At 39.1% G+C, this 26,784-nt stretch overlaps 2 protein-coding genes across 2 annotated transcripts in view; both read left to right on the top strand.

Moving 5' to 3' along the window:
- The first annotated feature begins 3,070 nt into the window (after nt 1-3,070).
- On the top strand, nt 3,071-25,289 carry LOC138623049 (low-density lipoprotein receptor-like). The gene is made up of 13 exons (XM_069702312.1): nt 3,071-3,160; nt 4,299-4,433; nt 6,080-6,457; nt 8,444-8,563; nt 8,841-8,966; nt 9,774-9,945; nt 12,587-12,802; nt 13,275-13,393; nt 13,646-13,785; nt 14,112-14,253; nt 14,400-14,597; nt 15,755-15,915; nt 22,833-25,289. Exons 1-13 carry the CDS (start codon nt 3,100-3,102, stop codon nt 22,866-22,868), a joined length of 2,004 nt encoding a protein of 667 aa, XP_069558413.1. The 5' UTR covers nt 3,071-3,099; the 3' UTR covers nt 22,869-25,289.
- The window catches only part of LOC138623048 (small conductance calcium-activated potassium channel protein 2-like), an 81,853-nt gene continuing 79,135 nt past the window's right edge, over nt 24,067-26,784 (top strand). Inside the window, exon 1 of the mRNA XM_069702311.1 lies at nt 24,067-24,150. The gene's annotated coding sequence lies outside the window, so the exon portion shown is untranslated. The remainder of the gene's footprint in view (nt 24,151-26,784) is intronic.

The following is a 26,784-nucleotide window of genomic DNA, read 5'->3' as shown; positions in this document are numbered from 1 at the left end:
AGAAATGTCATTTCACATAACAAATACTTATTTTTGGCCCGTGGCCCTCCATCCGCATTCATTTTTGGCCGTTCGGCGGAAAGAATTTGGGTTCCTGTGGTGTAAAATAAATGTGTCTTATACTCTGAACAACTGTGTCTGATACATCTCAGCGCTCAGTTTAATGTCAGTGCCGCATGTAGTAACCTTAAAAAAAAATGAAAACTCAATATTTAAGAGGACGTTTGGGAATCTTTTTACAGAATGTCTGAAGTGTATTTGTGAGGACAACCGATTATGATCATTTCATCAGTTTGCTGTGTTAACATGGTGAACAGGACTCATTGTATTCAGGCAGAATATCTTTCCAGAATCCTGCTACCTGCCACATCCAGGCGTCACCCTGTACTCCAGCTGCTGCAGGGTCCGCAGCAAGCAGTCCGACCCGACCCTCTGCTCCAGATGTGGGGAATGTGATGGTGAGACGGCACTTGATGAGCACAGTTGGACTTGAGTTGGCTTTTATCTTTAACAATTGAAAATTGCTTCAAGAATAATTATGTTTCACGAGCGCAAATGACACTAATGGTCTCAATGTTGATGAAATGGATCTAAAAGTAACGTGTGAACTGACACGTAGCTAATAGTTACCAACAATAATAATATTTATTTTCAGACAGACAGGGACAGGCTAATACAAGAACAATTTAACAAGCATATGAAAGAAAGCAGCTCATAAATCTTATTTTTTTTCTCTCATACGAAATGAAGAATAAGACTCGTTCATCATTCAAACATACAGTTTGCAGATTCAGTCAGGAATACAGAAGAAAAACTGACGTCTGAATGAAAAGATTCTTCCAGCTCATAAAACAACAAGTACTGGGACTATATATTATCATAGTGTCAACAGTATTCAACAAAGGAAAACATGTATTTATAAAGTGACATTCAGCAAAGTTTATCAGTAACCTTTATTAAGTAATTCACGTATTCACAGAGCAGAGATGAGGACTTAATCTGCCACATTTTACTTCGTGATGTTATCTCCAAATGTATTTCAATTAAATTTGTATGAAAGTCATTCAATATCCCAATAACGTGAAACAATAACATATACTCGCAAGATACAGATGAATACATATTTATTTACAGAAAACTGGATGAAATGGAAAGAAAATAGGCTATCTTTGTAAACTATTTACAACAAGAAATCATGTTTTTACATAATCAGACATTTATCTAAAAAAAAAAAAAGCTACTGTGTGTGCAGACTGAATATTTATAGGAGGAACCAGAGCAATGTGACAATCCGAGCATCAAGTCTCAGATCTCTGCACTCAGCAACAAAAGCTGTGAATGACATTCTCCTCAAATATTCTGGAGAGTCACCAGACATCACAGAAGGGGCTTTTCTCCTGTCTGAGGCTACAGGCTGTAGCTTCAGGAGACACCATCAATGCCAACAAAACAGTTTGTAAAACCAACTTTTTCAAGTGTGCCCAAAATCAATTTGAAAAAATGAAGACAAAGCTGGAGACGGCATTGGAGACAAGAGAAACAAATTTCCTGTTGAACCTCAAACAGGGTTCAGGATCATCTCAGTTTATCGAGGAAATTTCTGAAGATTGTCTACCAGGATGTGTTCCAGAGACTCCCAAGTCCAAATTCAGTCACGAGGAACCAGAGGAAATCGGCGTCATCAGGACAGAGTCCCCTAAAGCCAGAGACGAGCAGGCAACAACACAATCTTGCCCAACTCCTGTTCATCTTTTTAATGTAGCTGTATGTAAGGAGAAACCAAAAGAAGATGCATCGCCACCGTCAGCTGGTAGTCCGTCTCCTGCAACTGTGAAAATGATCAGCGACCTCATTGATGCTCTATTAATACAAATACTCTCCAAATCCCCAGAGGAAAGCGTCAAGGACTCTACTGGCAACATTAACGATGACAAGGAAAAAAATCAGCAAGGCCATATTTAATGACCTTTGTAAGAAGTTTCTCCAAAAAAAAAACCTGCTGGAGTCTGCAATGGCATCAGCTACATCTTTTAATGATGCTGTTGTGAAGTCTCTGAGAAGCCATCTGCCTTTGATCGCCCGATCGTCCAAAAAGAAGTCCACAGTTTCCAGGTTCTTTTCAGCTGTGGTCGGTCATGCCTCTGCTGCTTCAACTGAAACCAATTACCTTGAAAGCCGTTCTGTTTGGAGTTGTTCTCCCTGTCCATACATTGGTTTTCTCTGGGTGCAATCAAAACTAAAATTGTCAAAGATTTAATCAATTAAAAAAACAAATTGTTGTATTAAAATTCTTCACTTGTTTGAACAGATGTGAACTTTTATAAAAAAAAAAATATATATATATATATATATATATATAAAGGGATTTGTTGCCATGGATACTTTGAGTTGCACTGGTAGGGTCTCCCAAGGCAAATTGGTGTCAGGGGAGAGCCCAGACCAGAAATTAGAACAAGGATCCTTGTATTTGCAGTGTAGCTCAGTGTCATACTTAATTAGAAGATTTAAGATTTAATTAGTTTTAAGCCTACACGTACTTTTATACTCCTACAAGACAAAATGTCTATTGTTTTGCCTTTGGGAAGCCGAATCAGCAAACATGATTATAAACTGACATTTAAATCCACTTATGACAGACAAAAGTAACCTATTTTGTTGTGTAGGCAACTCTCAACATAATGTTTTTGATATTGAGCAGGTTTGAGTCTCACCTTGGAAACACTCCTGACAACCTTAGCTGGCAGTTCTGTGTTTATTTGAGCAATAAGTTTAAATGTTTTGGAAATAGGCCAGGAGAAAACAAAGAAAGGAGCAAAAATCATTAGGCTATTTTAACCTTCCTGTTGTCCCTCTTGTCTTCCGTGACCCAAAATGAAAATGGGTCACGAAAGACCCGAGGACTTAAAGAGATACATTCACACTATGAAATTCTGCGCGTCAAAATATCACAGTAAAAAAAAAAAAAAAAAAAAAAAAAACACAGAAATTGTTGGTATTATTTAAATTTTTGACAGTAGCCCCAAACCTACCATTTGACAGAAATAACTCTTGCGTCATCTCTCTGCGCCGCGCGTGTTGCTGCTGTGGAGGACATCGAGCATGGGACACCTCGGAGGTTTATTTGCTCTCATTGCGCCCTTCGTCTGGCATCATATTTGCGGTATGAAGCGTGAAGTACTCTCGTGTATGAAATTAACCATCTGCGTGTATTCGATGTTATTTCACAAAGATGCACGGAAGGTTGTTTTTGTGTGTGTGTGTGTGTGTGTGTGTGTGTGTGTGTGTGTGTGTGTGTGTGTGTGTGTGCAGCAGACCGCCGGTCACTTTGCATAAAGTCTGTTTGCGACACACACCGCGGTGAACTTAGTCTGAGACTGATGTTTCAGCGATGCTAAATAAATACGTAACGTTACAGGAAGTTGGGCTGCTGCAATCTAAAACCAGTACAATCCTTTTTTTAATTTATTTATTGGGACTTAGATACAGGCCTGTGTGCAAATCTGTCAACAGGAAATCTCAAACACTTAAAAACCCATTTGTGTTTTTTTTTGTGTGTGTCGTATTTTCATTTGGAAAATATCCAATTTTAAAATTCAGATAAACTTAAACTTTTTTTTTTTTTTTTGGTCGATTCATATTTCTTTGTTTCTTTTGTTAGTTTTTTTTTTTTTTTTTTTTTTTTTAATATAGCACGTTTGAATAAGTATTTTAAGCAGTTTTTTTTAAGTACCGCTGTGCAAGTACTAACTGACAAATAGTTTTCTCAGCCCAAAATGTACCACACAAAACTGGTATATAAAAAAAAACAGTCATATTTTAAAGAAGTCCATTTATTGCAGCCGGCTACATCACTGATAACATTTTATTTTCATCCATTTTAGTGATTTGTGTTTTGAAAAGGTTAATTTAGTCTGTTTATGGACTAATTTCTATCTCATTGTTCTCGAGTTTACAAAATAAAAAATGTGGTTTAGTAAAACCCCATTGTTTTTTTGTTTTTTTAATATCTTTAGATTACTGACATGTATACAGTATTCCTAAAATGCAACACATCAGACTTTCTCAAGGATAAAATAATAAAGGCCTGGACTAATTCCCATTGTATTGAGTATTTTCACTGCTCACTTAAACTTTCAGGGAAACACATTTTGGAAAACAGGAGCTAAAAACAACAACAACAACAAAACAAAAAGAGAGAATTGAGTTGTAACCAGAAGTTGTCATGATGTAACTAGTGTTTCGCTCTGTGTGATTCCTCGGACTCGTTATCTTATTGGCTGTCGTTCTGCACATTTCAGGGGCTGCAGGTCGCTCTCTACCTGCCTGCCACCAGCAGCTGGAGTTCAGGTGCAGCGACGGCTCGTGCATCTGGAAGCCGAAGGTGTGTGACGGACACGCAGACTGTGAGGACGCATCTGATGAACACCACTGTAGTGAGTAAAACACTGTTGACAATGTGATCGCCTTCCAAACTCTCCACACACATGCGCGCTGCTCCGGGTTTCATGAGCTCTTTTGTTGACACACAAATAACGTCGCAACTTGAGGACATTTTTTATCATGTAGCACATTGCAACAACAAAGCAACAGGAAATTTGCTCTTTGCAAGACATAAAAAAGAAACGATTTAATCAAAACATAAATATAATAGAATACTCAATTAATGAAAAACACTTTCAGTAAAGCATTTAACAGGAGACTAAAAATGACACAATTCATTGTAGTGCTTACAACATCCCAGTTTGCTCGTTCTCCGTTTTAAAGTAAAGGTTTATTGTAATAAAAAGGGGAAAACTGAGATGGTTTAAGCTTGAATTCAAACTGATTCAGAGTTGGAGTAGACACCAAGTTTGTTGCGAGTTTGTTCTGGATATTTAATGCATCGTGCAGATATTTTATCATTTAAAGCAGCAGCCGGTTTAGTTCTGCTGGACTGCTTTTGCCATATGGAGAACATTCATTTTAATTAGTATATGAATAACTCTCATAAATTAATACATTAATTTCCAGATCCAGTTCATACAGTATATTTCCTGACTTCTACTTTTTAGATTTCTGTGCTGTAAAGATGATTACATTTTCTGTTATTGTGTGGGAACGGGCCGTTGCAGACTTGTTTTCAAAATCCTGTTGGAGTCGTTAAGACTTTAGATATTAAATTCCAGAGGGATTTAAGTGTTCAGCATGAACCATAAGCTGCAGGTTTGCAAACAAAGAGAGAGACTGGCTGAAAGGACTTTATGTGATTTCAGGCAACGTTAGTAAATCCAGCAGGTATGAATGTCAGCAGTGTTGTTTCAAGGTCAGAGACTTCGACCTGGTTTGACTGTCGGCCAGGAAAATGAGGAAAGTGAACAAGTTTTACTTTCTTCCCTTAGAAATACAGGACTGAGCAGCAGACTGTGGTTGTACTGACAGACAGTGAAAAAAGAGAAAATGAATAAATAAAAGAGGAAAAGATCTGTTATCAGTCTCAATGATACAGTCAAATACAGTTCAACACAATAATGGATTTTTATTAAAAAATAAATAAAAGCAATTGCCCCAGTGTGATGAACAAGACAGAACTTTGTTTATCCAAGTAGGAAGCTGCCGTTTTTCCCTTTTAAAAATGTGTTTCAAAGTGCCGAATAATATTAAAGTCACCAGAAGAGTTTGTCGTAGAACACAACAGATCTGTGGTTTTTTTTAGGTGTTGATGCCGATTCCAAGATTAGGAGTAAACAATTCTGATACTAATACATGGGCTGAAATTCTTTATTTATATACCGTATGTACAGAATATATAATCACACATTTTTTGCAATGATCCTTCAAACGTGGTTGTCAAACAGTTTTGACACTTGTGACAAAGATGTAAGGGTAGCAGGATATTTTAGTTGATTGCCCAACACTGATATCAGTGCACTGAAATGGTGAACTTCACTGGGGATTAAATAATTATGAATAACTGAAGAAATCAAATTGACTTTTTACCCCATCATACTTTCTGCACTATGTGCCGAATAAAAGTTTTCATATTGACGCATATCAGCCAACATATACTGTAGTTGTAACTCGCAGCTGTGGCTCTTCACAGGTCCTGTGTGGTGTAAGAAAGATGAATTTGCCTGCCGCAGCAGAAGGTGCATATCAGCACATTTCTTGTGCAACGGCGTGGACGAGTGCGGCGACGGGAGCGACGAGGCTTCCTGCCAGAACTGCACCGCAGGCTTCTTCTCCTGCGGGCCATCTGACGCCTGCCTGCCCAGAAACAAGCTCTGTGACGGACAGACTGATTGCAGAGATGGCCGGGATGAGACCCAGGGGTTGTGTGCTTTGGCGAAACCCCTCCCACATACTTCTCCAACATGCGCAGCGTCCGAGTTTCAGTGCGGAGACGGGCAGTGCATCCGCCAGACCTGGAGGTGTGACGAGTCACAAGACTGCAGTGACGGCAGCGACGAGGACAACTGTGGTGAGTGATGTGATGCAGCCGCTGCATGGCCTGACAAAATGCTGAAAATACCAAAACTAAAGAAACGATGTTAATTACATTTTATCAGATGTCTTTTCTTATTTTTTATTTCTAAAGTATACAGCATGAACATCAGAACAAGTCCCCAGCTCCTACCACTGACTCACTTCACATTATAGTCATTTGGCACTTTATTAAAAGAAACTCACATTTTTGAAATAAAACCGTCAAACATAAGGAGTAATGTGGGGTTCTGTGGATTGAGGAGACTTTGACTCCTGAATTTGAGGTGCCACAAAAAGAACGTATTATACGCCGTATGTAGAATATGTATAATAGCCAAACCACTCGAGTTGCAGCCTCGACTCCATTATGCAGGCAAACTGGGTCCAACTGTTCATTTGTAACATTAGATTAAACATTTTGTGCAACTACAGAAAGAAATGGATTATTGCAGTTAGTGCAGGCTCGCTTCAGTCACAGCAGTTGTTATTTGTAATAAAACCTGACAGCGCCGGCTGCTACAGAAGCACATTGTCACAGTTTTATTTAGATCTTAATTAAATGTGGATGTAATGACAGAGCAGCCCTTTGTTGCTGATGTTTTGGTGATTGTCCAGCAGAGGGCGGTAGAAGCCTCAGGTTCCTGAACACAAGTTTTTACATCCTAAATTTGGAGCAAGATCACAGCAGCAAGAAAACAGCCACAGCAGAACCTTTTGTTTATGCCATTCAGAATGGTTTTCAGCGTAGTTTGTGTTGTCATTCGCTTCACAAAACACCCATTTTTAACTGTCCAAATAAGGTCAGTAAATACCTGTTTTTGGGTTGTTGTTTTTTTTTTTTTTTTTTGCTACACAAAGTTTCCTCAGTTTGGTTGACAGCTACGTGAATAGCTAATTGAGCAAGTCACATACAGACTATTCACACATACACACATATTCAATGTTGGCATTGACAAAAATGATAATTATTAGGATTTTGGTAATGCAGCTGTTCTAAAAGCTCATTAACAAAATAGTAGTTTATTACTAATTATTATCCCTTTTTAATTTATTTTACGACAGACATGTTATAATACAGTAGTTATTATTGAAGTGTGGCTGCTTTTATGTGGATCCAAACATACCACATTCAGCCCGTGATTCAGTGATAATCTCCTTAAGTGCTCAGAGAAAAAAAATGGAAGTTTGAACGTCTGCATAAACAACACAGCTGGATAAACTCCCATCTGCTGACGTAGGTCATTTGAACTGATGTTAAATGGAACCTTGAGAAGGTTTTGTTTCCTCAAAGTTTGTGCTGTGCAATATAAACGAAATAACTTTTTGACCAAATAACCCTGTGTCAATATTACAACAATAGTGTACGGATTATTATTGGTGTTTTTACAAAATATTTACACATCAAAATGTTTGATAAATAATCATCAGTGATGTGGATATTATGACATTAAGTCAAACAACAGAACAGGTAGAACAGTTTGGTAACTTCAGGAAGTGACATCAACTTATTGTAATGTGGTCTTGAAGGCCAGGAGAAGACAACACTTATACCATAATATATATATTATGATATCTAAAATCTAAGACGATATCATCATATCACAATATAAATATAACATCAATATGTTGCTCAGCCCTACTCAAAAATTAACTTTGAACCACCGTGGGTTACTGCCATCAAAATAATTTAAAAAAAAAAGCATATATTTTATATAAAACAAAATGTCTTTGTTTCATCATTTGATATGTTATCTTTGGTCTATTTGCAATTAAATATGGGTTTATAGGATTTTCAAATCTTTGCTCTGTTTTTATTTACATTTCACACGGCGTCCCAACTTTTTTGGAAACTGGATTGTAGAAGTGTCAATGAGTAAAGTTAACTTCTGCATTAATGAAATAATGTTTTAGCTTCATAGATTAAAAAGGAGGTCTGAAATTCAAATAAAAATGTTTTTCTATGTAATGTTTTACCTCGCAGATCAGAACGAGTGTCTGGTGAACAATGGCGGCTGTTCTCATGGTTGTGAGGACCAGTCAATGGGTTTCCTCTGCTCCTGCCCCGACAACATGAGGCTGCTCGATGACAGCCAGTGTGAGGGTGAGCAGCATCACACTTATGAAAAAAAAAAAAAAACTGTCCTGATGATACATATACATGACAGAGGATTGCAGTGTTACTTTTAAAGGGCTAGTGTATTTTTACTTTATAATATTTGTGTCACAACTTTGTGAAGATTTACATACTAAAATTAAATGTAAGTGGGTTTTTTTGGTACCAAATGGAGCTCTACAAACCATTTTAGCTGAGTTGTACTTGGAGCTGCCTTTCCCTGTGTTCATAACAGTCCTTTAAACTCGTTTCTTCTGCCACCTAGAGATCGAAGCGTGCCTGGAGAGCGATGTCTGTGATCAGCTGTGTGTTCACGTAAACGGCAGCCTCTCTTGTGACTGCCATGACGGCTACCACATGGACCCAAAGACCAGAGAGTGCAAGGCCAAAGGTGAGCAACAAATGATCTCAAAGACCCGCTGCTGACAACAGAAGATCTCAGACTGACTCCATGATGTGGAGATCACGGCTTCGTAGGGGCCACACCATCTGTTGCAGGACTCCTTGTTCTCCTTTTCACTGAAAACTCAGTTTGGGGTCATTCTCAAGAACTGAAGAATGAATTTGTTCCGATCAGCTACCTCCCTGAGCATATTACTTGATCGATTAGAATCTAAACATCTAAAGTACCTAAAAATGTTTGTGCACTACTGTCAACACGGCTGTCATATTTGATTTGGATTTAGCTAGAATGTATGTGCACACAATATTTGTACGTTATCACTGGCATCTGGCTGATTTGTTCAGACCTGTGTGTACAAAAGGTTGTCATGGTTTGCTCAAACTCGTCCCACCTTGATAAACATAGTCTCAGTTGCATTATCCAAGTAAGTATGACTGTCCAAACATTTTACAATCATCTATTATTTCACTGGATAAATTGTTTTTGACAAGTCTCCAGATCGCTCTCAGGACTTTATTTCTAGTTTACTAACTGTTGTGTCACTTTTAACATTGTCGGTGATCTTTTCTATTATAGCAGTATTTATATTGTGTTAGTGATTCATTATAATGTAGTATTTCAATTTTTTTCTGATGCAGTGTTGATATACATGAGCTTATGAAGCTATAAAGGGTCTCTAGATGACAGGGTGCGATAGTGTCACTCACGATGTGCCCTTGTTGCTTCTCTCAGGACAACTCGAGCTACGATGAATGGCACACGATGCTCAGTGTTGGTCTTTGTGTGTCCCTCCAGGAGATGATGCTCAGCTGGTTTTCACCACTTCTAAAGGAATACAGTGGAAGAACATTAGTGGAACTGAGCACAAAGAGCTGACCCCGCATTTACCAGGGCCGGGGCCCGTGGCGGCTGTGGCCTCTAACCGCACACTGTACTGGGCCCAGCAGGGACGAGGCTCCATATACAGGTAACAAAGCTGCATGCGCCATACACCTCTTTACAGTGTATTGCCTTTAAAAGACAAAGTGATGCTTGAGGGACGAGACAGTTGCATCTTCAGCTAAAAGCCCAATCTGAATGTAAACACATGGGAAACCCTATCCACTCGTTTTTCTGCCTTCTACATGGGTCTGGGATGCTATGGCAACAGAATAAGCAAGATAACCCAGATGTCCTTGCCCTACGTTTGTTTAGTGCCCCCAGTGGCATCCCAAAACTTATCCTAGTCAGATAGAGTATATGACCCTTCCAGGGGATTCATTTTATTAGGGGTCCAAGCAACTTAGCTGCGAGGAACTCTCTTGTCTTTGTTCCGATTCTTCTTCTTCTGTATTATTTTTCTACACTAAAAGTGACTGGGCAGCTAAATCCATTGGGTGAAAACTCTCCAAATTTGTTGGTTGCAAATTGCTTCCACTACTCAGGCACAAGAAAATTACACTAATTGACCTAATGGTGGCGCTGTAACAATCAACTATACGTTTATTCAATTATCTCAAACGGCTTGGGCTACAATCAAACTTTCACTTCGAATGTGAGAATGTATCCAATACACTTCTGCTTTAAAAATTTCAACTTTCGTGACTTTTTTTTTTTTTTCAATTTTCTCTAAAGTATGGACAAAAGAAATTACTCCATTTTTGAAGTTTCACCAAAAATGATCCACCTCCTATCTATGCACATTTTAGAATCAAAGGCAGCCAACCCATTTGAGGTTCTATCCGAGTCCAAAGCAACATGCTGGTACCTATATACATATTGTTTATCTGCTACTTAAGTCGTACAGTCACAACCCAAAGCCTTTGAACAAAAAGACAAACAGTTCCACTGTCACCATCACCAAACAAAAGCACTCAGGGTTACAGGCATACGTTTTCACCCTGAAAATGTATGTTTTGATAGTCAAACATTCAAACACATTGTAATATCTTTGTAGTTTTACAATTTACCAAAATGTGAAAAGTAGTTCCACTTCACACTGCGCTCTCTAGTTTTTTTTCTTTCTTTTTTTTATTCTTTACACTACCACACAAACCACTTCTGGTGTACAATCAAATGCACCACTGTGAATGTTTTCAAGGACAGAGTGAATATATGCAACATCACCCCTTCATTTAAATTATATTTTCATTTTCTTCTTTCTTTTGAAGGCTTCCAGTGTCGCTGATTTTTTTGATGCAACTACAAAAACACTTTTGCCTTCTAACATAGTCAACGTATTTAATGAACTAATGCTGCTTTAAATTTATGACAAGGTCACCAACGAAGACTTTCAGTTGCTCTCATTGAAATAACAAACCATTGTAGATGGATAAGTAGAATAAGTAGATTACATTGTCAAAAGATCAAACGGTTCATTCCTCCTTTTAGAATTGCAAGCCTACGTGTTCCAAATGTGTCTCTGATATGTAAATCTTTTTGAAGAGCCCTTTCATGGCAGGGAAGAAGAAACAATGTGCTTGTAGACTTTATGCAAAGCCGCTACTTTACAGAAAGGGCCATGTTCATTTCGTGAATTCTGCTAACAATTTTTCTATTTGTGGTTTTATTTACATGAAACACATATTAACTGACTCTGAAGACAAAAGTTGACAAAAGATTTCTAAAGTTTATCTTTTAAAATTTCAACTCTAATGACAGGACAGACAGACAGGAAGTTTGTACACACATCTGAGAACATATGTCACAAATGTGCAGTAACATTTAAAACTGATGCACAAGATACAATTATAAAGAACTAAAAGTTTATTTTTATTTTCACGGGTAAATAAAGAAAGAGAAGTTTCATTCCGCTTCTGTGAAAATACTCAGTGATTTGCTTTGTCTTCACACCCAACATAACGTGAGTCTATTGACAGAGAATATTATAAATGTTTCAGTTTTTTTGATGGCTTATCCAACATTTAGGTGTTTTATTAAGTTAAAAATTCAAAAATGTATTGGTTGTTTGATATTATAGATGATCGAGTTGAACAAAAAATATACAGTCTAATCAAAGACTAAAATAGAGCCGGGCTGAGTCTAAGCTGCTCTGAACACCCAAAACTCTCAGGAATATTGACCGATTACAGCAGAAAAGTCAATTCATAGAGGATCCTGATAGATTTTGGTAAAATCTGCTTTCTTTTGTCACAATAAAGTTAATAAATTAAGTTGTTGTCAAAAGTTGTTTGACAGTTGTTTTATGAGGCTATGAGTGAAGCTAAATGCAAACAACTGCATGCTAACCTCGCTACAGTAGCACTGCTACTTTAAAAAAAAAAAATAATAATAATTTCCCCTTGGGGATTAATAAAGTAACTACCTAACCTAACATGCGTTTGTGAGGTGTAATAATATAACATAGGCGTCTCTGGAACCGTGTTGTTAATGTGGCTTAAAACAAACATGGAGGACTGTAGTGTTTGTGTAGAATTTCTCAATGAAGTTTTCTCAGTTGTCTCTCATATGTGGAAAAGATGAGTTGGCTTCTTGAAGGATGGCGCCATGCACGGTCATAGTCAGGGTTTGGATGGATTGGGTGGAGCAGAATTCTGGATAAACACCATGTGGGTTTTATGGGTGATGTACAGTATATTATATACTTTTCACTCCTGAATGTTTCACAGGATCTCCATGGATGGGAAGCCACAGGAAGCTGTGTTGGTGCTGAAAGTTCAAGGTTCGGTATCAGGCCTGGCCGTGGACTGGATCCACCAGCTTCTCTACTGGACCAGTACAGACAGGGGTTCGGTTGGCGTCGCCCTGCTGGGCGGTTCGGCTCAGCATCAGCTCATCACAGGACTCGACCAGCCATCTGCAGTGGCTGTGGATCCTCTCCGAGGGTACATTTCATTTAGATAGTTAACAGCATCGTCAAAGAAGTGTTGCGTGATCCATTCAAAGCTTTAAACTCGATGATTTATTGTTCCGTCATGAGATGCTTGTTTTTTCTCCAAGTTCTTGAGCTACTGCCACTTAAGAGGTGGTTCAACACAAGATTATGTATTCAGGGAAGAGCAACACATTACATAATAATACATACAGCTACAGAGTAAAATAGGCGAGTTTCAAATGTAATATTAAAATGAAAAAAACTTGCTCTCAAAGCACCAACTCAAATATTGTTTAACTGAATAACTTTCCGTCCGGTACTTGACACAGTTTCTGCTATTCTTTTAAAAATGATCACGAGCAATGACGATCACAAATTTAATTTTACCACAAAAAAGTTAAATACGATGTGTTTAAAAATTTTTTTTAGATAAGATGAAAGAAATGTAAAGAAGAACATCAGGTGCGTTTTTGTATTCTTAGGCTGCTCTTCTGGGCTCAGTGTGGCAGCTCCCCAAAGATCGAGAGGGCCGGGTTAGATGGCCGGGAGAGGATGGCTCTGGTCACCTCGTCAATACGCCAACCTGTTGCCCTTTCTCTGGGTATGTTCTGAAAATCTGCTCACATACTGGTTCTCAGAGTGTTGAATTACTATTGAACTGACATATTCTTTTCCCTCTATTCATAGTTGTTTACTCATGTTGTTCAGGGAAGTTCGAAAGCCTTAAAACAGGAACAATATGAGTTTGTATTTATGCACGAAGCGGAAGTAACAGTTCAGCTGAGTGCATTTGTGTAATTCTCTTAATACTGACATTCACGGTGCCCTTTCATGCATGTATTTGTTCATCTAGATATGCCTCGCCAGCTGCTGTACTGGTTTGACCAGGGAATGAGAACCATCTCCAGAGTAAATCTAGAAGGTCATCACCGTAAAACAGTGGTGGAGTCTAACGGCTACATGGACCGGTCCTTCAGCCTCGCTGTGTTTGAGGTACAACAGTCACATCACATCTTTGCGCTGCCGTTCATCCTCATTCCCACAGGCCTGGAAAAAATGATTGAAGAATATTGTAGAATTAAAAAAAAAAAACCCACAAAGACCTCAACATTTATAATGACAGAAAGTCTTGCACTAACTGACCACTGTTTCTGACTTGACACTGATTGTTAGAACTTATAAATACACACTAAAGAAAGAGATCAATTCAAGGCTAAAAGATGGAATAATCTCTTTCATATGTTACAATAATAAATATTCAGATTTCCCTAAAACCCCAGTACATATAGTGTGCCAGTAACCTCTTTCTTTGTCTTCAGGGATTTGTATATTGGAGTGAAGAAGTTACGCGCTCCATCTGCCGAGCAAACAAACACAACGGTGGACACCTTCAAGTCCTGCTGTCTAACGTCACCTCACCAGGTGGCGTGGTCCTCGTTCAGCCTGTTCTTCAACCAAACGGTATGACCGATCCAAAGTGGCTCTCCGTAATGGGGGTCTCAGACTTGAAGATCATTTTGCTGATTTGTAGCACACACATAAGTAGGTGAAACAACAAAACCGTTTCTGAATCCTCACAACTGACTCTATGTTCTGCTGCTCCAAAGGGCCGTTTGTTTGCGGACGTGCCGGGTCGGTGTGCCATCACGAGTGCCTTGTCAACCTGCTGTCTGAGAGTCTAGAGTTCAGTTGCATTTCTCCAGAAACGGGGCAAAACAGATCTCAAGAGACTAATGCCATCTCACGCGCCGTTCCTGCTTCAGCTTTATCTGATCCTACATTTACTGGAATCTTCTCTCTGATCAGTAAGATCCGGTTCACTTCTCAAAATATTCAGTCATTACATCTTCCGCCTGCATAGAAGCCCCCTGCTGTCTGAGAGTCTAGAGTTCAGTTTCATTTCTCCAGAAACGGGGCAAAACAGATCTCAAGAGATGAATGCCGTCTCACCAGCCGTTCCTGTTTCAGCTTTATCTGATCCTACATTTGCTGGAATCCTACCAAGAGGACTGCCTGTCTTTATAATCGGACTGGCACGCACATTGTGAGGAAATATGAAACAGAAATGTGTGTCTGTACAATTTGTTCCTATCTCAGTAACAGTGACTGAAAATCAGATATTGACTATAAAAGATGACTACCGATGTAATTTGATGTCTCAGACTCCCTTTAGCTACAGTTTCCGAGCAGCTTTCCAACATGAGTTTCATGTAACTTTAAGGTGTCGATTAAGGAGGATATCTTGGTGATTTGACAACAATATCAACATGGCCACTCACTGCTGAGTCAAACTAAACAGTCTAATCTATCATCATTTATTGACATTGGTTAGTTGTATAACTTATTCCACATGGAGACTGAGGTACGTGTTTGTACAGAGTACTGGAGGCTCAAAAGAAGAGAAGCAATACTTTCTAAAAGTTACCAACTTTAACAGTTTTCAAATGGATCAAATTCTCATCGTGAAACCAGACATTTCACAGGTGTTGTGAGGTTGGAAACAATTTATCCACCGTTTTACTGCCACCTCAGTAGCAATACAGGACTACGACATAAGCATGTGCAGTGTTTCTGTAATTACTCTCACTGGCAGAAGGGGGCACATAAATGTAAATGGAACCAGTTTGTTTGTCTTCATGCTTACTGTTTGTGTGTTTACATACACAGTATGTTTACTTTACTGTATTCACCTTATTTAACATATAAATTATAAATCTCTGCAGTTAAAATTAATTATTATTAAACACATGAATGGGTTTCTCTCAAACGTACAGAACTTTGTATGAATCATTGTTGATTCTGAAAGACTTTTCCCATCAGTATTGCAGCTTAATTAATTTGTACCAGCCACCCGTTTGTCCCTCAGAGGAGGTGACATCATGCAGGAAGCTGATGTCAGCTTTTTCACACGCCCTCTGCAGAGGCTCCAGAAAGTGACACATGTCTCCTGTGTGTTTCCCAGTGTTCCTCAGTGTGTTGCTGGTGGTGACGGCTGTGTGGTGGTGGAGGGAGCAGTTCAGGCCCGCCCGGTCTTTCACGGTGCAGAGCTTCTCCCTCAAAGAGTCCCAAGACCCGCTCATCATTCAGAGGCCACCCCGGGGTCCAAACACATGTCTGGTCAAGGCAAGAGACGTTTGCACACAAACACAAACACAGGCACCTTCATTTACCTTCAGAGAGGAGATAGCATTCATTCAGCTGCATGTGTACACTGCATATACACACATATATATATATATATATATTTTACCAGATCGGTTTTCCACCGCGTGGCTATTTTGGGGTCTGTGTTTATCATGTGGCACACGGGTAACGGCTCGTAAAAAGCTGGGTAAAAAAAAGAAAGACACATTTACTGGTAAAAAAAAAAAAAAACTTTAAAAGAGCACATCATCATGTCTTGAAAACTCCTGAAAACATATTTTAGCTTCTTGAACATTTTTCTTTGAATTGTGTTTTCTTTATTTTGTGACCTTATGAAATAATGTAGTGCAGCCGGAGTCTCTGGCTCAGGACTGACTGTAGTCACAGGATCAGCAGGTGTTTCCTCTTCAGGAAGTCCAGAAAAAAAACAGGGATGTTTATGACATCGCCAGCTTGTTTCATGTTGGAGTCTTTGCCACTTACAAAAAGCCAAATGTAAAGTGTTAAAGACTAACAAAAAAATGATTTAAGCTGTAAATACTTTTCTGTTGGAACACAACAAGTTTGATTGAATTTGCTATTGACGCTTAAATTTTTTTTTTTGTTTTTTTCATTTCTGAAGTGATGTTATCAGCTAGTTTTGTTAAACTTTATTTTATTAACTGAAAAGTCTCCCACTCAGTACACACAGCATTTTTGTCACAACTGCTTAAAAACCAAATTAAAGGAATCCTTGATAATTACCAAGCTCATATTGAACAACACAAGCCTGGATGATTTAACTCACAAATATACAGTTAAATTCATCACCGGCCTCAAAATCTAGCTCCATATTACAACACAAGTCCTCTCAGGGCACTTAACATAGTGAGGTCGAGACCCAGAGTTTAACAACTCCTTAATGAGCAACAGTTGGAAATGAAAAACTTTATTTAAACAGGAAGAAACCTCTAACAGAACCAGGCTCGGAGGTCGTTTTCTGCCTCGATCTTTTGAGTTTAAGGTAGCGCAGAGACAGAAAATAACAGCAGAGAGACAAATGTTGGACAGTAGCCTCAGGTCAGAAACATGTGGCTCAGGAGCCAGAGATAACTGCAGGAAATGCACAAACTACAGGTCCAACAGTTCCGACAACGAGAGAGAGATATGTGCCCCACTGCATATATTGCATGTATTGTGACAACATTTTGCAACCGTAAACTGTAAGTAATCCACATTAAGTCACTACAAGCACGAGACATATTAAGACATTACTTTCCTTCATCGCACACGTTAGCTGAACATGTCACGATGCAGAGTACACTTCTGCATGCTGCCACAAATTGTGCTCTCTGTTTATGACAGTTGACGTAGAACAAAGAAGCCAAGTATAATTTAATATTGCCGATACCAATCAGTTTAAAAAATGCTTTGATGACACTGATACCAATCTTGGAGTTCAGCTCGAGATGTCAGACACATGACTCAACCTCAGCCAACATGATACAGAGGACCAAAACAACTCCCTCATTTCCTGGTGTAAACTTCTTGAAAGCAGGGACCTGCTCTGTTTCATTAAGTCCTTTTCGGTGTTTTGCGGGATTTGAATATCCATGTATAACTGCTTCACAATCACAAGTTGCAACCAGTGCATCTGAAGCAGCTATTACTTTTTCCACTTCGGTCTCAGACTCAGCGATTTGCTACCCTCTGGTCACTAAACGCAAATTCTTGTACCATTACTATTAAGTGACTTTACCAATTATTGCACAATCCATTCACGCATAATGAGAGGCATAATATAAGCACATTTAAACAAGCTGTTTGAAGAAAAATGAAACACAATCTGCAATTTTAACTTGATTTAAAAATAAGATACAATAAATAAAAAATAATCCAGTACCTGGTGAGGTCTTCCCAATAGGAGTTCCACTATTTAAATGCTGAGCTGCTGCAGACCGTCTCGCACTCTCCCAGACCCATGAGCTGATCCCCATACCCCCCCCCCCCTCCCCCATCCCCACAGCGCTATCCCCACAGAGCCGGTGGCTCATTTCCCCACAGGGGCTCCGCCGGTGGCTCATGCCCCCGGCCATCTGAACCAACAAACTTGCTGGTGGTCACTTACCAAATGCTTTAGCTTAATATGGTCACTTTTAGGACTATAGGTTTACACAGTTTTTTTTTTTTTTTTTTTTTTTTAAACACACATCTGTACTTTCCAGTGTGCGATTCATTGCGCTTTTGTAGACCAGTTTTTATTGGACAGAAAAAGATTGCTAAACTTTATTAATACAATACAGATAATAATCTATGTATCTTCCCCCAGATTATGTACCTTTGTTTTAACAGCTCCCTGTTTACTTTTTACAGCACGACCGTCTGGTTCTAGAAATTGCCCTTAGGTGTGAATGAGAGTGTGAATGGTCTTTGTTTCCGTCAGTCTCTCTGTGGCCCTGGGAGGGAGGCTGTAGCTCAGTCGGTAGACTGGGTTGCACACTAATCTGAAGGTTGGTGGCTCGGTCCCCAGCTCCTCCTGCCCACATGCCTAAGTGTCCTTGAGCAAGACACTGAACCCTACATTGCTCCCGATGGTGTACCATCGGTATGTTGTAAGTCGCTTTGGATAAAAGCGTCAGCTAAATGAAATGTAATGTAATCCAGGACAACAAAAAAACAAGCGACAAAACTTAATTCAGTGTATTAATCAGCCTCTCCTTCTGAAATGATGTGATCCTTCAGCTACTCTGTGGCAAATTCAGTCACACAGTGTTAGTAAACAATTTAGGATAGCTTAGCAGTTTTGTGTGACCTGCAACAAGCAAACGAGGAGACGTCAGGTTCAAAGTACAAAGTCAAACGTCAAAATATTTCAATATTAAGCATTTCTTAACATATTTGTAACATTTGAGTGAATGAGGAGATTCTTTAACTCCTCTAAAACTTTCTGTCATTGTCACAACAGCAGCCAGACATCATCTCGCTCAGATTCCTAATGTTGCCTGTTTCTCCGTGTTTCTCCAATAAACTACTGTGAAACTGGGGGCTGCTGCGAGACCAGGCATCCCCCGATGCAAGGCCAAGATGATGAACTAATATTCCTCCAGGGAAAACTGTATGCACAGTGTGTAGTAATGCAGTTATTATCCAGATATTAGCATAATTGTGGTGACAATACATGTTCCATTGGGCAAAAGCATTTCGACTACTACCGACTTGCTACTATTTTTGAAAGGTAATGAAATGTAATCTTCAGGCCTTTCGTGCAGATCCCTGTGAGAGAGGAACGCCCCTCAGCTTGATCAATATGTTAATGCTGAGAAAGTTTCTCCATAAAATTAATTTCATGATGAAGAAAATCCAGGCTCTGCGCTTAGCACGGTCACCTCAGAGCAAAAAGCTTCTCTGTGTGGACGTTGTATGGTCTCACGTTGTCTGCTCGGTTTTCTCCAAGTGCTCTGTTTTCCTGCCACAGTTTAGATACTTGCAGGTCAGGTTAACTGGTAAATCTGCCTCGCTGTGAATGTGTTGGCCAGTTAACAACTTGTCCCGGCTGTATTCGACATCTCTGCAAAATTTAGAAATGAATGCGCGGTTATTGCGAAAGTCAGATAAAGTACATTGTGGTGTAGTCGCATGCTGCATATGCTGACATTTATGAACATGCCCAACGGTATTCTTGAATGAGAATTAATGGGTTGTTTAACTCAAATTTTCCCCAAAATCAAACAGATTTTTGCATTTAGATCTAGTGGTGTGCAGATATAGTTTGTATTCTAGACCTTTGAAAGAGCTTATTTACCCCCTAAACAAAACCCAAGTTAGCTAAAGGTTCGCTTACTTGTTTTTCTATAAGCTTCCAAAATCCATTTTCATGGTCTTTGTCAGCAAACTGTAATGTACAAGCACACCAAGTCATTCAAGGGTTTTTCCTAAACTGTTCAGTTGCAATCCAGGCCACCACAAAAATGCACCGCAGCTAAAGACTATTGCTATTTAATTTGGCACAGAGTCGTTAAAAGACCAGATTATTTCAGAACGAGATGCTGATGAGTTCACCGAGTACAGTTTTGTAACTTGTGACGAGGAGCAGGTGAGGCGGAGCTGCGACTCAGGAGAGGACGGCTCGGCCCACGTTCGACAAGTAATCAGAGTCAGGCAAAGAAATGGGCAACATTACGGAAGTCAGAAACAATTTTTTTTTTTTTTTTTTTTTTTTTACTACAGAAGTCAGAAACAATTTTTTTTTTTTTTAAAAACAGGCAAAAACTTCAGTGCGAATCTGAGCGAGATGATGTCTGGCTGCTGTTGTGACGATGACAGAAAGTTTTAGAGGAGTTAAAGAACCTCCTCATTCACTCAAATGTTACAAATATGTTAAGAAATGCTTAATATTGAAATATTTTGAAAATGATAAATGTTTGAAAAAAGTTGAATGTTAGCATAAATGTCCTGAAAGAGTTGAACAATTTGAATGGTTGAAAAATAAGTAGTGCTCATCAAAAATACATTTAAACATCCCTTCTACTGGTACTTTCAATACTGTGATACAGACTGAATTTGTATGGTACGTACTGCTTCCAAGAAATAGCTGTAAGCACAGACTCTAAATTCAGACACTGAAAATGTCTCCTGACTTCTCCCTCCTACTTGATTTTACGTATTCCCAAACCGTCCATATAAATGGAAACAGTAGGACCTCAAATAATGTTAATGTTTAATGTTTCTCGTCTTGCTCATCGTTTGACTTTGTTCTTCTTTGAACCCGACATCTCCTCATTTTCGCTTTGTGCAGACAGGCTAAAAAGACGTAGTGGACGGTGAGGATGTCCTATTTAATATTCGCTTACTTGTTTTTCCATAAGCTTCCAAATCCATGTCATGGTCTTTGTCAGCAAACTGTAATGTATAAGCACACCAAGTCATTCAAGGGTTTTTCCTAAACTTTTTGCATTTTTTTTTTCTACACTGTAGAACAATACTGAAGACATTTAAAACTAATATATATATTTCATTTGAAATCTATTTGACAGCTATATGGCTATACACTTATGGAAATAAGTAGTGCTCACCAAAAATTAAAATTGCGGATTGTGTTTCATTTTTCTTCAAACAGCTTGTTTAAATGTGCTTATATTATGCCTCTCATTATGCGTGAATGGATTGTCCAATAATTGGTAAAGTCATTTAATAGTAATGGTACAAGAATTTGCGTTTAGTGACCAGAGGGTAGCAAATCGCTGAGTCTGAGACCGAAGTGGAAAAAGTAATAGCTGCTTCAGATGCACTAGTAGCAACTTGTGATTGTGAAGCAGTTATACATGGATATTCAAATCCCGCAAAACACCAAAAAGGACTTAATGAAACAGAGCAGGTCCCTGCTTTCAAGAAGTTTACACCAGGAAATGAGGGAGTTGTTTTGGTCCTCTGTATCATGTTGGCTGAGGTTGAGTCATGTGTCTGACATCTCGAGCTGAACTCCAAGATTGGTATCAGTGTCATCAAAGCATTTTTTAAACTGATTGGTATCGGCGATATTAAATTATACTTGGCTTCTTTGTTTACGTCAACTGTCACAAACAGAGAGCACAACTTGTGGCAGCATGCAGAAGTGTACTCTGCATCGTGACATGTTCAGCTAACGTGTGCGATGAAGGAAAGTAATGTCTTAATATGTCTCATGCTTGTAGTGACTTAATGTGGATTACTTACAGTTTACGGTTGCAAAATGTCAAAATACAAAGCGACATATCTATTGCATTGTTTGATTCTGGGTCAATGGATTAGTTAATCGGAGACTTGGATGGTTTAAGTTTTTAGTTACCTGTTGTCATTGCGGTGCTTAGAGCGGTGACTTCATTTTGACCGTATGAATCCATTCACTCCCTATAAAGCCAACCTACTCCGCTCCAGTCTCATTGGTTCGTTTAAAAACTCTACCTCTGGGCCACGTGATCGGGAGGAAGCGTGTATGGGGTCTAAGGCCAGCTAGGATCTAAGGGTCATACTTTCCTTCCTTCCTGGGGTCATCAAAGGGCGCCGGACTAAGATCAATGTATCATAAAGTCCACCCTTCCTCTCCCAGGGTAATCAACTAGTTTATGACGGGCCTTAAAATCAGTAATATGAATATATCATAAAATCCGTCCTTACTTTCCCAGGGAAATTATCTAGTTTATTACAGGCCTTAATAACACTAAGATCGATGGATCATAAAATTTTTGTTCACAAAAGATTTGTTTTGGAGACTTGGTTGCTTAACTTTTTAGTTACCAGTTGTCATGGCGGTGCTTACAGCGGCGAGTTCAGTTTGACCGTAAGAATCCAATAGCTCCCCTACAAAACCATAGCTCTTAACTCTCATTGGTTCATTTAAAAGTCTACCTCAGGGTCATGTGATCAGGGGGAAGCGTGTATGGGGGCTAAGGTCAGCTAAGATCAAAGTGTCCTTCCTTCCTTCCTTCCTTCCTTCCTTCCTTCCTTCCTTCCTTCCACACGGTAATTAACTACTTTTTATTACACTGCTTAATTCATTAAGATCTATGGATCATAAAAATCCTTCCTTCCTTTCCCACGGTAATTAAATAGTTTATTACATGTCATAAGTCATTCATCAAAGTACACCTGCCAAGATCAAAGGGGGTACCTGATTATAGAAAGTCATAAAAGGGGCGGGGCTTAGGGGGGGGTCATAAATCATTCAATCAAGTCATAAAACACTTTTTGACAGACAGTGGGGCATATATCTCTAACGAGGTTCCACTCACTGAAATGATTATCACTTTTTTATTTTAAAAAAACAAAAACACAACTGTTCATCTGAGAAACTACAGCAGTTTGACCGGGTTCAGTTCAAATCGGGTTACAGGCTCATTATGTGCATTACGTCGACTAAGCCATATGCTGTCTGCCGCCAGGAAACTCTGCTTAAGCTGGACTTGGACGGTGAATGAAGATGTGACACAGACGGTCAGCTGACTGGGATTCTCCTGTTGACGTCCTTGCAGTGACCTCCGAGCCGGCACGACAACAAGACAACAAACCCTGCCTTGTTCCAACTCTGTCTGGAGGTTTGAGTCACTGGAGTATCGCCTGGTTGGTGATTATTCAGGAGGGGGAAAAGGTTTCACTCTTCACTGCTGCACCTTCAGTTTTGAAGGGTCAATTTCAGCCCTGGTGGCTCCACGGTAGATCTTTTCTTTGTCATTGTTGATGAGGATCGTTCTTTATTTACACTGAACAGTAGTGAACACGCGAAATGAGTGAAATGAATAAATGCCTTATTTTTTGTATTCCTTTTTCTGAAGCATATTGTTCATCAGGTTAACGGTTATGTCAAAGGTCTCCAAGAAATCGAGTGGAAATGTGATCTGTCTGAATTAGATTTGAAATCATTACTTGACTGGGAAAAAAAAAAAAAAAAAAAAATCATTTTGATAAGCAGTGAAAAACATTTGCTGGTTTCAGCCTCTCAAATGTTTCTGCTTTTATTTTTTTCTAAAGGTGCTTCCACATTCGGTACGATTCATGTTTACCGAGCCCAAACATAATCGTCTCTTTGTAACTCCTCCCTGGCCGACTAACATCACAACAATGTTTCGTTCTGATTATTCACGGTAAAAATGTGCACCAAATCTAGTTGATTCAGCTCCTGCTGCTGACTTTACAGTGGAGCACTACTTCATGCTGCTTTTGTTTTGGGTGTTCAGACAAGCAGGACAATCGATAAACTTCTTATTTTTTATGTCAGGAAGTTGACGTGAGTGTTGAGATCCGCCCACATTCGCAGATTTCTGATGAGAAGGTGCAGAGAACTACTTTTTATTGTTTGAAGATATCGACAGTGTTATACTTGCTGTATTTGGTGCAGGTAGTGTTCAAACCTGATGTGTACCTGAGTACACTGATCCGGACTCAAGACGGCCTCCTCCAAATGGACAAATTCGAGTTGTTGTTTTGTCCGGTACATTTGTTAAAATGTGCATGTTGCTTATTATCCCCGAGCACAGTACGACTGTCCGTGCCCGGTCATAACACACAACATTCACATTTAACAGATGTACCGGACAAAACAACAGTTTTCTGAGATTTTACAGACAAAACATTTCAGTAATTGTGAAAATAGTAACTGGATGCGGTCCTGGTGAAGATTTTTATTTTGTCTCTCTCCATGTTTTGAATGTTTCTCTCAACTTGTGGCAATTTCCCAAACCTTACTTTGGCAGCATTATGGATGTTTTGTTTTTTCCAGCATCAAACAGGAATCTGGTGAATAACTTGACTAATTTCTGAAGACAAACTGGTGCTGCTCTGGTATGTTCTTGGCCTTCAGCACTTTTATGGTCAGCGTTCGTGAGTTTGACACTGCAGTCGGTGTTGTGAACACGTGCTGCCTTTTGTCCAGTACAACTTAGAATACAGTGTGTATGGAAGGAAAACTTCAGTGGATTAAAGCTAAAAAAAAAAAAAGTTAATTGGACATTCTTCTTTCTTTTTTTTTGTCCAGTGAGGTTTTGGGAGCTTTAACCAGTGAGGATACTTTCCTTTGTGAGTACATTTGCAAGCTGACGTGGGCTTGAATGAACATATCTGTTTTCAGCTTCATTACTAACAAGAAATGCCAATGAAATTTAAATTTATCCTAATATCAATTTTTTTCTTAAAAAAAATGTGAATGCTGGTATGCTGATAAACCATAGTTCTCAGTTTATGTATTTCCGTGTTTGATCATTTGGTTTTGGTAAATACACTTCCTTGCCCACTTACCCATAGTTGAATGACTGGATTGATGCAACAGGAGCTGGTTAGCTCAACATAAAGAGTGGAAACGGGGAAACAGTTAGCCAGACATTGTCCAGAAGTAATCAAATCACCCACCGTCAGCTTTAGGTTTCACTGTTGTATCTCATTTGTTGATGGTATTTCAGTGGCATCAGTGCTGTTAGGTAGTCAGTGTGAGCATTTAGAGTAAAGAGACAGGGAGGATGTCTTCTGTTGCAGGTTTTTGGGTCATTTCTTTTGTGAAGCATGTGTGGGAGGTTCGGTTTTCCTTTTTCTCGTGCAGTGAGTGTTTTTAGTGTGAATGTCTAAAAGATTGACCTGCCTTGTTTGAAATCAGTCTTTTTGTGTTGTTTTTGTGAGCGTCTCAAAATAATGTATAAATCTCAGACCGTTAAAAATCTATTGGCACTAATTGAGAGTTAATTCTGTGTTGAAACTGCTGAGTTGTTTGGGTTGTATTTATTTTGAAAGAAGGGTTTATTTATTTTTGGGTAGCATTGCAGTCGCTGTAGTTTTGTGTTTGCGCCTTAGAGAACACTGTTAAATGCTGTAAATGAATCAAATAAATAAAGTATTTTATGTTTTCCTACATATTTACGTGTCCATAAGCAGTTGTTACTTTGTTGACTTCTCTTACTTCTGAGACTATAAAACCTCGGGTGACTCGCGTCTATAGAAACAGACTGTGGCTGTTTAACGAAATTACTACATGGAATTACCACATTATTATCCGAATGTGTGTGGGACACAGAAAACACGGTACAGCTGCCGGATGAACGGTAAATAAAGGAGGGTTAAAAAGTTATTAGAAGACTGACAGTTCCAACAATGTATACAGAGTTGGAAGAAACAGGTCAAACTAGGTTGTGAGAGGAGATGTAAAACAGGCTCTGACTTTACCTGCCTGACACTTTGGGGCCTATAACAGCTGGCACAGATGGACAACCTGCAGCAAAACTGAACTTCACAGCCTCTGTATCTATACTGCCGCTGTCATACTTTGTTCAAAGATCTAAATAGCTTTTCCAGAACTTGTTTCCCCTTTTTATGAAAATAATTACACAAACACTGTTGACACAAGCATACACCAGAACCGCTGCTGTAACCCACGCTACTTCTGTTGCAGCTGGAAAACTGTGGATAAATGAAACAAAAGGCATCACAACCCCTGAGAAATTATCCGTTTCACGATCAGAATTTCATCCATTTTGTCCAATAGTGTTTGGAAAGTACAAGAGCCGCGTGATTGAATTATTTTATCCCCATTTAAACAGTGGAGACCAATCTGTACACCTGTTTTCTGGAGAAGCTTTGGTCAACAATAACTGTGCACTGCAGTTACCCGCCTGACACTTTGGGGCCTATAACAGCTGGTACAGATGGACAACCTGCAGCAAAACTGAATCAAACTACAATTATGAAATGGAGGATGTGTTTTTTTTTTTTTATTTTTTTTATCTTTTCCATCATGCAAAGTAGAACGCATTGCACGCGACGATGTTTAAGCGTGGGAACATCTCCATCTGAGTGGAACAATAAAGCCTTTAAAGCCTCTGTATGTTTACACTATTTGACCTGGCCAATCCCTAGCAGCTCTAATCTTATGATTAGTTGTGAGGCAGTAAATCACACTTGGTTGATGAAGCTGAGAGGAATATAAATTTACTTTCTGTCAGAATCTGAGGGCCATCTGATGCCCAGGGATAACAAAATCATCACATTTGATTGTGTCTTTTTACATAAAGAAGTGGTTGAGTACAATCCAACGATGTAAGGGGAAGTATGAAATCTTTCACCATTTTTAGTTAATTTGTTTGAAAGGCAAAATTTTCAGTCAACAACCATTATACATTATACATTCATAAACATTCATACATGTCAGAGGACAAACCCACAGATTTTTCCTCTACCTCTGGCAGCATATTACAGCTAGCAGAATATCTCCAAAACTATTAAATGGAATCCCATAATTTGGGTTTAACTATCCAGAGCCCAGAGGATAAACCTTAAAAACCTCTGATCCTCTTATGTTCCTCCGATTTACTCTTGCACCAGTTAAACGTCGTTAAAATTCATATTCGTCTAATG

The sequence above is a fragment of the Brachyistius frenatus genome, unplaced genomic scaffold (assembly GCF_029030835.1).
Source record: "Brachyistius frenatus isolate BFR_SWC_R1_liver_20210118 unplaced genomic scaffold, ASM2903083v1 Contig_41, whole genome shotgun sequence".
Lineage (NCBI taxonomy): Eukaryota > Metazoa > Chordata > Actinopteri > Embiotocidae > Brachyistius > Brachyistius frenatus.
Note: the sequence above shows the minus strand (reverse complement) of the source record. Positions and strands in the feature narration are given on the sequence as shown.